Here is a 15,146-nt window from a genome sequence, read left to right on the forward strand (position 1 = left end):
GTTAGGCTCTACTGTGTTTACTATTTTTAGCAGTGCTTACTTGTTTCAGTTAGCTCCTTTATGAACAAAATATAAAGTTACCAGTGCAGCCAGGTTCTATTCACAGCTGTGGAAAGATACAGGCACACCTCTGAAGATCTTGCTCTGCTATAGAGTGTTCCTTTTGAAAGGAACTTTAGTATTGCTACTCCAGCCAGTGCAAGGGGTTTTGGTCTCAGCAGGTATTGGTATCAGCAGTATTGGTCTCTGCAGATACAGATGATGAAAAACTCCCAGCCTACCCTGTAGAAATGTACTTTAACCTGTGTATGGCCTTGTGCTCCTGTAGCATTTCCAGACACTGTTGTCTGAGCCATCATCATCTGTGTCCCAAGTGTGCCATAACCATGTAACCAATACTCCAGTACCCAGGAAAGGGCATTTAGCCAACCAGACTGAAGCAAGGGTAAATAAGAATTTAAACCATAACCTTGAGATCTGTGCATGAACTTCCCTTAATTTCTAAATTCTATAGTATGTTTTCAGAACCAACTTGTTAAAGAGGTATTGCAGTTTTTCTAGTCTGTACAAGTTCTTAGACTATAGCCCTTTAAAATCTTTCAGTAGTCATTGAGCAATCTGACTAATTATTATGATATGATCTCAACCTCTCTCCTGAGGAGAGCTGTGGGCAGTAAAATGTGTTGTTTTGACAGAATTTTTTTTTGCTCCCACCCTATCCACCCCCTGTGTATTATTCATGTTACTATCAATTTTCCTTAAACAGTAGGATCAAGAAACTAAGTCACGTACTTAGTGTGAGACAGTGAAATCTGTGATAAACATACTTTCCAGGAGAGATTGATTCTACAGTCATTTACAAAGACACATGTTAGAGTGGTGGGATATATGTGTTTTGGTTTGGTTTTTTGGTTTGGTTCTTTTCCTTGGGCTCACCATCAGTCTGAGAATTCACTTTGTTTACTTAAAGCCTGCCTTATGTTTTGAAGCATTATTTTCATGATTCTTCCAAGCCCCCCTCCCTTTTTTTTTTTTTTTTTTTTTTTTTTTTTAGCAATGCTACTGAGCTGTGAGGTTGCAAAAGAGCAACAGAAGTCACAGAATCTCTCTTTGGAAATGAGATGGTTGCCATGGCAATGCTTCCAGCTGCTTCTTGTCCCAGTTGAGAAAATAATTTTTAGATTCCTATATTACAAGATTAAGCTATAATGTTTAAAACTAAATAATATAGCTAATTGATTTAAAATTAAGATCAACACATTGCTTTTAAAATGTCTTAGGGCTGATAATCATCTGAAATTCGTCACTCAAATATTTGTGCAGGTACTTCTCAAATATTTTTTTTTCTATTTGTTCAAGTACTTGAGGTAAAACTGGTGCATTCAGATGGAAAATATTTTCAACTTACTGATTTTAGTAGATGTGTTTTTGTAGTAGAAATTATCCTGAAAGCTGACTGCTACCTAAATAGGTAGTGTTTAAAATATGACTCTGAGTTTGACTCATACTTTGCAATATGCCAAATCTGGATCAGATCTGAAATGCTAGACACTTTTAAAGTTTATTTTCTCTGAAGTCCAGACAGTTGATGAAGCATTGGTTGTTTTGGTGGTTTCTAGTCAGCCTTACTTGGAGCAGGATTATCACCAACATCAGTTCAGTCATATTGTGTCTAACCAGTATTAAAAATCTTCAAATATGGAGGTTCCATAACCCATCTGGGAGACCTTTTCCCCTGTTCCCTGCTCCTGGTGAACGAGCTCTCCCAAGTGTCCAGTTTGAATTTCCAAGTCACAGGTTGTGGCCACTGCACTGTGTTGTTGTTAGACTATGGGATTAATCATGCCAAAAGCCTGGTGAGATTTGGGTGAATAGGGACATGCAGAGGAGCCCTAGTCAGCATATTCAGTGAAAATGGAAGGGACAGACTTCTCTGCTCCTAAGATTATCAAAGGAACATGATTAAACCATTGTCCCTGGTTTGAAACCCAAATAAAAATTCCCAGAGCTCCTGGCACAGTGATGTACTGCCTACAGGGGATTTGATATGGGATACAGGGCACTATGCAGCTGTTTAAAGGTTATTATGGGGTACTTGTAATGTGACTCTGGGAGTATATAGAACTTCCTATGAAATTTATAGTGAAAGGACCAAAGGTCAGAAAAGGAGGGATCCATGTAGCAAGGAAGAACAAACCTCATTTTATTTCTTTCTTGATTTCTTTATTTCTTGACCAGTCTTTGCTGGCTGCTTTTCATCACCTTATCATCCCCTGGAGCTTTTTTTTGTTCTCCTATTTTCTGTGTTTTTAAAGGTATCTTAATCTTTACTTTGCTTAGCTTTTCCTCCTTTTTAAAAGATAGGCCCAGTGAAATCCTCTGGGACCTCCATTACTTCTAAAATGTAAATGGTTCAGAGAGGACTTTTGCTAGATCATAAGATACATACACAATTTCATCTGTCCTTGCGACTTTGAAAATACTTGAAAATACTTAAATACTTCAGCTTTTTGGAGATAATTTTCTGGCCTTCAATCCTACTCCTTCATTAAAATTAATTTTATTGAGTATCTGATCACTGCTTATGAAGTATGTAACAAAAAAAATCAGTGCCATTTGCCTTTCTCCCTCATAAAATAATGGGGTTTTGAGTTTAACTTCTTTTTTTGTCCAATCTATTTACAGAATATTTGTTGGGGTTTTAGGTCCCTTGGTAGTGTTAACCTTTTTAATCTTAACCTTTAATTTTATCCTGATCAGCTATTGAGTTATCCCTACATAGTCACTCTTAGGATTTGTCCTTTGCCTCCCCTTGCTTACACAACTTCATTCTGACTTTCAGATTTTTAAAGAACTTTTTAGCCAGATCTTTTGTGGTCTTAATATGGTTCCTGTCTTTCTTTATGAGAAATAATTTGTCATTTCATCTTCACTATAATACTTTTTATTAATTGCCAGCCTGCTCAAAGAGCCTGTCTCTCTCAGACTCTTAGCAAGAGAGAAGATGGTTGCCTAAGTTTATTGGTCTGACTTTTATTTTTTTAAAATATATTGTCCTCACAATACTGCACATACTTTTCCTCAGAATCACAAATTCTACTATCTTAAGACAGGTGTCACCTAATTGGCATTCCATGCTAGTATTCTCCAACAGTTTTCACCTGTAGTGTTCATATCTGGAAATTTTTGCCACTTTTAGAATAAAAAGAAAAATCAGATGTTTCCTATCAAACTGTTTTTCAAAGCAATCTGAGTAATTGAAGTTTTTCATTACCACCAGTCCTGTCAGCTAATCAAACAGTTATTTTCCAGTGTCTCCCATGATGATTGTTTTGATTGTATTTTTTTCAAGTTAGGTCAGTGTATTTGTTGAAAGAAAGCACTCTTCAATTCTGTTAAGTTTCTACACCCTTAGAATTTAGTCTTGGGTTCAGCAGGAAGATAAAAAGAATATGTTTTTAGTATTTACCTCAGTTCTTTCATAATAAAGATTTTCATAAGAAATCTCAATAAATTTACTTAATATTTGAAAAGTCAAATGTTTCTAAGAGTGTAGCACGTGTTCTGTTTTACATTTAGTTAAAAAATATACTTTGGTTTCTTCCCCAAATAATGGTTCATCTCACAAATACTGAATGTGTAAAAAGAGATTAAAATTTGTATTGAAAACAGCTTTATGTGCAATGTGTTTCAGCAGTTAATAACTGCTTTCTGCATTGTCAGACAAAACACACACTTCATATGCCAATGCCAGCTCATAAGTTCAAGAACAAGAGAAAGCTGTTATGAACATTTTTTTTCTTACTGATCCTATGCAAAGATCCCAAAGTGCATTTAGCCAAGGCTGCAAAGCAATTCAAAATCACTCAAAGCTGCAGAAGTATTTCTATGGCCTGATTTTGTTGTTTGGTAGGGCTTTGTTGGTTTGTTTGTTTTCCCAAAGCAATCACTTGTTCTGTGTGCCTATGAAACTTCTTTCAGGAAAGTTACTGACATACTTATTGGTTATGTGGTTTTTGTGTGTTGTTTTTTTTTTTTTCATTTAGAGCTTTGTTTGTTGTGTTCCTCAGTATACTGAACAATTTTCTTGCATGTAAGTTAGCATTTTTCATGCTTCTGGCAATCATACAAATCCATAAATTGCCCACGCCAGGCCTTTTGAAGGTCCTGGGTATGCAAGTTGCCAGCCTGTGCCAAAGCCTTTCCCATAATGACAGATTCCATCGTGGGCACAGTGATCATGAAGTGACGGATTTTTAAATTCTTGGAGAAGGAAGGAGGAGGGCCAGCAGAACTGCCTTAGATTTCCAGAGAGATTGGCCCCCATCCTGAAGTGCAAAGGAGTCCAGAAAGGCAGAACATTCTCCAAGAGGAAAATCTTAGATGCAGGAGCAAGCTGTCCCATGTGCCGAAAGGTGGCGAGGAAGAGTGGCCTGGCTGAACAGAGAACTTGGACAGGAACTCAGAGAAAAAAGATTTTATGACCTTTGGAAGAAAGGGCAGGAATCTCAGAAGAACTACAAAGATAATGTGAGCTTATGGGGAATACAATTAGAAGGGTCAAAGCACAACCAGAATTTAATCTGACTACTGCCCTAAAAGACAATAAAAATGTTTCTATAAATGCATAACCAGCAAAAGGAGGGCTAAGGATAATCTCCATTCTTTATTGGATGCAGCGGTAAACAGTGACAAAGGACAAGGAAAACATGAGGTGCTTAAAGTGGTTAACAACAAGTTATTCTCAAGTTATTCAGCCCTATGAATTGGAAGACAGGAATGGGGAGCAGAATGAAGTCACCACAATCCAAGGAGAGATGTTCAGCGACCTGCTCTGCCACTTAGACACACTCAGGTCTATGGGGCCAGCTGGGAGCTGGCAGAACTGCTCACTGAGCCACTTTCCACCATTTCCCAGCAGTCCTGGCTAACCAGGAAGGTTAGGGGAAATGCAACACATGTCTACAAGACTGGAAGGAGGATCAGGGGCCTGCAGGCCTGTCATCCTGACCTTGGTGCTGGGGAAGTTCATGGAGCAGAACATCCTGATGGCACTCAGGACAACCAGGGATTCAGGCGCACACAGCATGGGTTTGCAAAAGACCCTGACCAACTGGGTCTCCCACGACAAGGTGACCCAATCAAGTGGATTAGAGAAAGCCTGTGGATGTTGTCCACCTGGATCTTACTCAAGCCTTTGATGCTGTTTCCCACAGCACTCTCCTGGAGAGACTGGATTCCTATGGCTTGGAGGGGTGCACTCGTCTCTGGGTAAGAAAGTGGCTCAATACATGGCCCAGAGTGGGGCTGAGTGGTGCTACGTCCAGCTGGGGACTGGTCACCTGTGCTGTTCCCCAGGGCCCGGGTTTGGAGCCAGTCCTGCTTAATGTCTTTATCAATGATTTGGATAAGGGGATCGAATGCACCCTCAGTCAGTTTGCAGGCAACAAGCTGGGTGGAAGTGCTGATCTGCTGGAGGGCAGGAAGGCTCTGCAGAGAGATTTAACAGGCTGGATCCATGTGCCATATGGATATGAAGAATGTGCAAAGAGTACTTCCACACAGGAGAGCCTGAATTGGAAAAATTCAAATGAATGCTTGTCAGTTAAAGCTCAGCAGAATCAGAACAAAAATTAAAATTTCAGCATACTGTAGAGAAGGAATATGTGGTCATTGGGCTAGAAAACAAAGTATCCTAATTAACATGGCTAACAACAAGTAATTGTAGTAATGTTTTATTTTGAAATCTGTATATTACCAAACCATGTTTATGTAAGTACTCTGACCTTAAGATCATGATATAATTTCTGAGAAATTATTCTCAGACTGCAGAGCAGAGAGGGAGATGCGAAGATTTTAATTGTTTTTCAAAGTTTTAATCTACAAAAATAGATGCCTTTCTGAGCACGAGTGAATGAATGCTGGTGCCCTTCTGTCTTCTAATTAAACACTTCCCACTTCACTTCTGCTCTGCCAGCTCAGATAAAAGTTTGGAAATCAACAAAGAAGCAAACAGCAAGAAAGTAAAGAAAAATGGAAAAACAGGGGAGGAGATAAACAGTGATGAAATATATGGGAATCAAAGGCACCAAAGATGCACCCCAGTTTAAGTCAAGGTGATGAGAGGCCCATCAATAAATACCACTAGGGTCAATGGCATTTTTCAGAGTGTATCTATATGGACAGAGTGGAAAGGTACCTTCCCCTGCCGTTTCTTAGCATACTATTTCAGCAAGATCTGTGTATGTTCAAAGCAATTTTATATTTCATAAGTTACCATACAGTATTTTCATGCCTTAGACAGGGCTTGTAATATTTGGAACCAGCCATAGATTAGATATTGTCAAACACACAAATATCAGAAATTCCCTGAGCTTCATAGTGCTAAAGCAGAAAATATGTATTCTTAAACTTTTCCCTGTTGCTCTACTACTGATCAGTGTCATGGAGAAGACACTGTTCTGACTCCCTGTGGACATCCTCCTGTGTAATAGATTGCTTGTACTTTAAAATGGAAGAGAAAGATCACTGAGTTTTAAATGTTACAAGCAAATATTTCCTAAGACATTTGCTGTGGGTATTGATCTAATTGTACATGAAATACAAATTCTCACTGAAGATGAATTATTGAAGAACAGAAATTATGACTTGATATGAATTCTGAAGTAGAGCTTGCACAGGTCTTAAATGTTCCATCAATTTAAATTGTGATTTGTTTCAAGGATGGAATCTGATCAAAGCAGGTTGCAGGGTGGATGGGGGAGCTCAAAAACTTAAGTGTTGTCTAATCTTTGAAAGGGTAAATGTAAATTAGACATCATGTAAAGACTGTGCAGACACACAGTAGAACTTTCAGATACATAGCTGCATAGCAGTAATTAATTTATTTAGTTCATGACAGTTTTGATCTGAGTTAATGTTAACTGACTCTTGTTATTTCACACAAACTAAAATAGAAACCTGTTGACCAGCCCATTCTGCTTTTATTTGCTGTATTTTTAGAGTTCTCAGACACTGTTTCTGATTCATTCACATTAAAACTTGAATAAGAACATGGTTTATAATTGAATTATTCCTAATACTTAAAAATCAAGTAATCTCCGGGCAATTTAAATTGACTACATTTCAGTAGAGCTTTGAGTTAATTCATCTATGCAAAATGGCATAGTAAATTTTAGCATCTGCCCATGTCTATTTAAGCAACATAAATAATTTAATGAACTAAAATTTCTTCATAGTTCTCCCCCACTATTGGTTAATAAAGGAAAATTAATTTAATTACTACGTCATTTTAATAATTATGGAAGAACTTTGTACTTTCTAATTCATACATACTTTATTGCAAGTATATGCCAGAGCAAAGTGCAGCAGATTAAGCACAGTGTGAAATAAGGAATATGCAATTTTGCTGCATTTGAGATAGCACATTGGATCTGATTGATTCACCTGGACTTAAGTAGAGCCAAAGTACAACTGTAGAGTGAGCTCATTTGTGTCCTTTGCCAGTCTTCATTTGAAAGAGGTAAGGTGCCTGCCCCGTGCTGTGTTCCTTGTGTGCTTTCTTAATAATTTTAATACCAATTTCTATTCTGGAATTAAATTGATCTATAAATCAACTTTCAATGTTTATGCATAAATATAAGTGAAGAAAAAAGGCTGATTCATTCAAAAATACTAAAAGGAAACCAAAACAATTCAAAAAATAACTACAGATCCAAGTTCAAATTTCATGAAAATCAGGATTTGGGCTTGTGGATTAGGGTTTGATTTAAAGTAATTTATAATTTAATACTCCATAATAGCAACAATAATCAAAGCTTTGAGGGAAGATGATACAAGACAGTAGAAAATACAAGTACAGCAGAATTTAAATGCTTTAAGGAAGCACTGTGCCAAATTTCATGGAAGGTAATTTTCGAGTTTGTTATGATCCCAATGTCAAATGACCAACTTTGCATAAAATGGCAAATTATATTTTAATATTAAATCATATTTATTACTGAATAGTTTTAGGTAGAATAGAAAATTCTGATTTGCTGGCTTTGTGTATGGTAGGCAGAAAAATTAACTCTCAAACCTGAACTTTATTACAATGATTTATCATCTTTAAAAAAATTGCACAGAATTTTTTCACTCTGGAAACTGTTTGCTGAATCTGCTGCTAAGTCATTTGATTTATAAGGAATGTGGCTTTGTTGCAACATAAGCCACTGTGGAGAAGAATACTGGCCTCTGCAGACTCTGTGCTGACACTGGCAGGAAATAAGCCCTGACCAAAAAGCTTTTTTGGTAGATCTATTTTCTGCCTTCAGCAAAGCCACTGTGGGGAGCCCAGTCCTTAAAAAAAAAATTTAAAAGAGCATTAAAGACTTTGGTTTGGGTCTAAGTAAATATATCCTTTAAGAGTATAGGAAACATTTGTTTACCTGATTCATTCTAAGCTCTTGTTGACAGAAACTCCTCTTCAGAGAATCTGGGATTTGCCTAAGTAAGGACCCCAGGATTTAGTCCAGTAATAGCCTAAGCCTTCTTTTGTACTGAATGAAGTATTAATGTACCCCAAAAGGTGGATAGAATTAGGCTCAAAGCTGTTTCAATTTAGTATATTGAACCCTTGTGGGTTTTGAAGAGGCTAAATAAAAGTTCTTTTGCTTTGTTTACTGAACTTTTTTTAAAAAATCTGATTGAAACCTGTCACCTGTTATTTCAAGCTTTGGGTAGAAATTCGCAAAATAGCATAGTTCAGGTTAAGTGAATTTTCCAGTGCATGGAAACCTTTCCAGCACTAGAAAGCCATGTCTCTGAGTACTGTTTGAGCTACAGACAGTCAGCAGAGATAATGTTACTGATTTTGTCCCTTTGACCATTGGTGTCTCTATTTCACTATAGTTTGGATTCAGGGAGTAAGAAAAATTCAACTCTGATAATTAAAAGTTTGCTTTTTTTGGTCATTACATTCTTCTTGATGACTTTTTGCCACACTCAAAATGGCATTATGTTTCATTGCCTAGCATGGCACAAGGTGATAGGTAAGAGATGTTCTAAGTGTCTCAGCACAGCACTCTATGTCAGAGAAATGAATGCCTTGTCAGAAATGAGACATCAGGAAAGGACAGGTCCTTCAAAGATGGGATAAGCCAACTTTGACAGAGGCTTACTGTATTGAAGCTCAGTATTTCAAAACCTTTCTCCTTCAGGACTTTTGTACTATAAGTCATAAATATTGCCATTTTCAGCTCCGGTCTGTGTTACAGCTCTGTATTGCTGCAGGAGGACTGACGCAGAAGGAAGATGCCACTGAGGAGCTCAGCAGGATTCATGCTGCTCTTGCTCTCTCAGTGCACTGTGTCCCTGGGCACCAAAGAGGAAGTGGTCCTGGCTAATGCCCACCTCCTCCCCCAGAGAGACTATGAGAGACTGGGAAATGCCAAAGAGAAAGGTACTCATGAAGACAGAGAGTGATTTGGAAACGTTCTGTGTTTTACTTCACTGCTTTGCTGTAACATTTTCAACCAACATATACCAAAGCTAGCCCTGGAAGAATAATTTGCAATATGAACATGTCCTGCTATAAAGACCTGAACCTGTCTGTAGAAATTGTTCTATAATGATCACTGAGAAGGGCAGCTGTGAGGGTCACTGTGTGTATTGCTGGCTTGGACCTCACCATGTAAATTACTTAAATAATCCTTCTATAAAATCATGGCATCACATTTGGAGTCAGGTAGGCTGTGTCTACCAGGCAAACGTAACTTTTACTGAATTTTTCTCATGGAGATAATAAAATTGTCAAGTTTTTATTAAATGCAAATTACAAATATTTCACAGTTTAATGACATAAGGGCATGCCTTTCAACACTGTGGAGAAGTGAGTGATTTCAATTTATAAACATATTTCTGAGTAACAGAACAATGAATACCATCCTTGTCTACAAAGGGAGTTCTCTCTATATAAGTTCATACATATGTAAATGCATATTTAAATTAATTATATTCTGACTCTTAAGAAACCTCAGAATCAATTGTAAAATTCAGAACATTGTGCTGCAGTCTCAGAGACGCTAGATATTATACTAGAGCAAGAAGTTACTTTATAAACATGTTACATTTAAAAAAACCCAGTAAATATTTTGGCCCAATAGAGAGGGTCAACCCAAGCCTTACATGACATTTTTGTTACCTATGAGTCTACTGGATAAACAATAAAATGGAAAAAGCAGTTTCATCCATCTTCCTGATACTGGCGTTCAGCACTGAACAGAACCATAGTCCTAGCTGCAAATCCATTATAAAATTTAGCCCAGAGTTTGAGTGAAAAGAACTCATCCTAAGAAAATCCTCAGATGTTTATAAGCTTTATATTAACAAAAATATGCTTTAATATCTCCCTTTTATCAATGAACACATGGCATATCTTTCAAAATTTAACATAAGGATGTTAGAGGTGCCTGAAGTATAAATTGGTTCAAGAGAAATTAATTTGTTAATTGAGGAAAAGACTAGGTCTACTTATTAAACTCAATTGTCCTACAGATGGCAGAGGGAATTGCAGACTTGCTGACTTCTCAGTCTGGAAGAACACTGGTATAAAAGGAATGATCTGTACATAGTTTTTGGCTTGTCAGCCATATTTCTGTCATAAATACAAAATCATACTTCTGTTGTATGACAGAGTAACAAACTATTTTTTGAATTTCTGAATATTTCCTGCATGTTCCTCCCAGAAATCTTCCCCCTTTAGCTGAATAAATGGCCATCAGCTGCAATGAAGTCAGCCAGCTCTCAGTCTGAAGAGAGTCATTCAGTCACTCTAAAGGACAGAGTTCAATTTATGAAATGTATTATTTGAACAGAATTTAATTTGTGTGTGTGTGTGTGTGTGTGTTTTGGTTTTTTTTTTTTTTTTACTCAGACTTACCAAGGGATTGTTTTGAGATTTTAAAGCACTCCAAAGGAAATTCCAGAGATGGCCTTTACATCATCCAACCAAAAGAGGAACCAATTGTTGTCTTTTGTAACATGCAGGATGGTGGCTGGACAGTAATCCAGCACATTACAGCCAACAGTACTGTCGACTTTGACAGGACCTGGCAGGACTACAAATATGGATTTGGCTCTGTTCATGAGAACCACTGGCTAGGAAATGAATACATGCATCAGTTAACTGGCAGCTCAGTGCAATATATACTTGGAGTTAAACTTGTAAATCTAAATGCTGAAGTCAAATGGGGACAGTATGAGCCATTCCTGATTGAGGGGGAAGAGTCTCAATATCGAATCAGGGTTGGTCTTTACAAAGGCAACGCCACTGATGCTCTGACCCTGGACACAGAAGCTTATCTCCATGACAACCAGAAGTTCACCACCAAGGACAGAGACAACGACAATTACTTTATGAATTGTGCTAAGCTGGAACTCAATGGCATTCCTGGGGGAGGCTGGTGGTACGACGCGTGTGCTGGGGCAAACCTGAACCGCAGGAACGTGATATACTGGCAAAAAGACTGCAGCAAGCAACACCCCTGCAAGTTTGCATGGATGATGATCAAACCCATCGAGCAGCACCAGTCGTACCCTACCAAGGCCTGTCCCTGTCAGAAAGTTGAACTGTAGACAAGCCACGTGTATCTGACAGGAACAGGGACTCTTTCTCAAGTGACTGAAGTCAACTCACTGACTGAGTAATAACCTTAAGTAACCACAACTGGAAATTTAAATTGGGCCTCTCTAAGGGCTTTATGTTGACATATTGTCCAAGACTGGAACATGTCACAGAAATTTGCCAACCATACAAGTGAGAAGCTGTCAGAAACTGAGGCCTTTACCACAAGATTTAAATAACCAGAAGATTTAAATAAATAATTTTATACTATTTTAGCCATAAGACAAGTCCGATATGAAATCCAGGATATGATGTCTTGTACAACATATACATATATATGAATGAAAATGCATTTCAGAAGGTTTTGCTCTGGTGTCAATGTTCATTATTGATTGCACATCTATAATTGCACATCTTCATATATCATGCAGGGAGGGAATTTCCAGTCAAATACCGACATTTACAAAATACATACTGAAGGGTATTGTGTACCATAGGACTGCAACGGGCCTTTTCTTTCTAACTTTAGTGAATGGTATTTTAATATTTAAAATTGGAATTAACCTCATCTCCCATGGCTTCTTTCCCCCTTCATTGACTCTTCTTTTATCTCTACTTTTCAATGATCCCATATACAGTGAAATATTCAGCACAGGCTTTTCTTTTCTGCCTTCATTTTAGAGCACTCAGCACTAATGGGTTTGCCAGCTTTCCCATTTATAGCCACTGATCCAAAGCTTACAACCCCTCTGAATTTTTCCCCCAAGAAACTCTGTGAATACATTTTAAAAAAGATCAGATTGGTATTGCAATTGTTTATTTATTCCTCCATTTTTACCCTGATGATTACTCCACTTTATTTACCATTATTTGACTGTTCCATGCTGTGGTTCAGCTTTCTTCTTTTTTTAATACCACTGTGAGAAAAGAAGAGAATGCTGCCTTTATTTCATATTTAATAGTTTCAATTGTTTTAGTACTCAACCTTGACATCAACTAAACAGTGTCTTTTTTCTAATTATAAAATAAAATAAAATTTAATTATAAATTATTCTGTTTTAAAACAATAAACAAAAGGATTTAAATTTTTTATAACCTTGAAGACCTTGTTTTCTTTTACCACTGTTTGAGTTGCTTCACACAGTTCTATATCACTGGAATAACTGAAAGACAACTGAAGAGTTTTTATTGTTGTATTTACAACATGTCAGAATAATAATTAGATTATCATGTGTGGTTTTTTAGATATTTCAGTTAAAGAAACTCCACCAACAGGTACTGTCAAATTCCTCCTTTTTAATTTAAAGCACTATTTATAATTTTCATGAAAATTCCTTTAGAAAATAAATTCTGTTGTGTTTTGAGAGAACCAAAACTGTCATGATTACTTAAGCTGAGAAACTATTTTGGAAGCAGAAAAGCCAAGAAAACAATTTTTAGTTTTCTTGATGCACTGCAGCATTTCCAGAAAGACATATATCTATGTGATATGTGTGAGGCCAATATAGCACACATGTCAATTTTGCAGCATCTGATTTTTTTCCCCCTGAATTTGTGTTCAAAGACAGCAGTGTGATAGGAGAAGAAATGGTTAGTACCTGAATTGAGCTTATATCATCGAGTCAATTTAACGTGGGTTCTGCATAATTCCATCAGGATGCCTCCAAAGTTGTGATGAGGACACAAGAAAATCACCTGAGTGCTGCCAGTCTCACACAGCTTTTGTTAGAATCCCATATAGCCAGATGTTCACACACCTTCCAAAAGTGTGTGTGACCGTGACATGGAAGCATGGAATGGAGAGTCCACATGCTGCATCTGATCATCACAGGCAGGTAGCCTGCTCTGCAGCACACCCTTAGCACCTTTTAGAGGATTTTGGAGGTAAGGACTCTGCAAATAAGCAGTATGAATAAGTTGGGCACCAGCAGAACAAACGCAGCTGCCCAGTGCCAGAGGGACTCTAGTTAATACTTTAACTAGCCCTACAAACCTATGCACTGAATTCCACTACAGAAATTAGATTTAAATGTAGTAAAAACCCACAACAAGAATTTTGCCAGCAAAAAATCTGAGACATTTAATTGAACTCAGGGACTGAGCTACATTCCAAACTTCTGAATAAAGTATGGATGGAAATAGAGCTCGGTTAGGGACTAAGTAGTGGGTTAGTAGTAGTAGTAGTAGTAGGGACTAAGGATGAAAATGAATAAGAATATTCTAGAACATCCATCAGCATGGAACCTTCAGAAGTAGACTAAACTTTACTTCATAATTCCTTAGCAAAAGACTATCTTAACTGAACAGATTTTTTTTCACCCATTGCTGAATGTTGATCACCAGATACCCAGAACGATGCTGAAGGCATCTGGCCTTCATCACTGCTCAGTGAAATCACAGACTGAAACATGGGGGTTTCTATCCTCCGTCTCCTAAGTTCTTTTGCCAATCACATTTCTCCTATACTCTCTCTCTTAGCCTTTCTTGAATTTACTGCCTCCTGCAGTATGGGAAAGAATGAGGGTCTTCCCAGAAGTAGCTGCTGAAATGAATTTATTTGGTCAAATAAACAGCCTTCCAAACTGAGTAAGTATGACAAGGTCTAGAGTGAAAGGTTCCACTGACTTTACAGACTTCCAGGTAAACTTATTTTTTATGTTTAACCATAGATTTGAAAGTATGACAAAGTGGTTTTAGGGGCTAATTGACTAATGTTGTTAATTCATTGATGCAATACACTGTATCAAAAAATTAACAATATTAGTTGTATGGCCTGATTTTCTCTTGCTAGAATTAACAAACAGTCCTTTAGTCACTCTCATGTCTTCTGTGTTTCAGAAGGCATCAGGCCACAGTCAGAGTGGGAGGCTGCAGAGCTGAATCCAGCCGTGTTCCACAGCTGGAGTCCTCCACTGTACCCTCTCTCCACTCTTCCCCCTACAGCTACCTGATGAATTGCACACTAAAGGAGGCCTTATGGACAGCTCACACTAAAAACAACTATCTGACCTCCACTATGGCTAGGTAGCTGCTGCACGTAAGGATTAAAAGATATTTCAGCTTTGATCTCGGCACCGAAATCCAGAAATTCAGTAAAAGTCCCCGCAGTTTAAGAGGTCTACTGAAACAGAAGCCATCAGCAACCGGGGTCTGGAGGAGGACCTGCTGAGAAGAAAACTTCTGAAGGATTTGAAATGTTTGGTTTATTTGAGGAGGACTGACTTTGGTATATCAGCAGATACATGAAGAAACTAGTGACATTTAGTGACCAATGGAAAAAATACTGAGTGAAAGGCAGCGCTTTCAGTGAGTGTAACAAAGACTGAAGTTCCTTAATTGTAAAAAAATACATTTTCCAAGATGGAAAAAAACAATTGTAACACCATTCCTTTCTGAAACCACTAGTTTTCTAAACTAGGCATAGTTTATCACCAGTTTTACAACATGATGTTATCAATTTTTAATTGCTTTAACTACTTATGGGGTAACTATTAATAAAATCATAAAGAAGAAGCTTATTAAAGCTCAAGGTTTTATGACAGGC

At 37.6% G+C, this 15,146-nt stretch overlaps 1 protein-coding gene across 1 annotated transcript; it reads left to right on the forward strand.

Annotated features, from left to right (window-relative positions):
• The first annotated feature begins 9,291 nt into the window (after nt 1–9,291).
• On the forward strand, nt 9,292–11,613 carry LOC121334162 (fibrinogen-like protein 1-like protein). Its single transcript, XM_041401067.1, has 2 exons — nt 9,292–9,439; nt 10,913–11,613. Exons 1-2 carry the CDS (start codon nt 9,292–9,294, stop codon nt 11,611–11,613), a joined length of 849 nt encoding a protein of 282 aa, XP_041257001.1.
• Nucleotides 11,614–15,146: the final 3,533 nt, after the last annotated feature.

Source organism: Onychostruthus taczanowskii, unplaced genomic scaffold, assembly GCF_017590055.1.
Source record: "Onychostruthus taczanowskii isolate IOZ18803 unplaced genomic scaffold, ASM1759005v1 scaffold1, whole genome shotgun sequence".
Lineage (NCBI taxonomy): Eukaryota > Metazoa > Chordata > Aves > Passeriformes > Passeridae > Onychostruthus > Onychostruthus taczanowskii.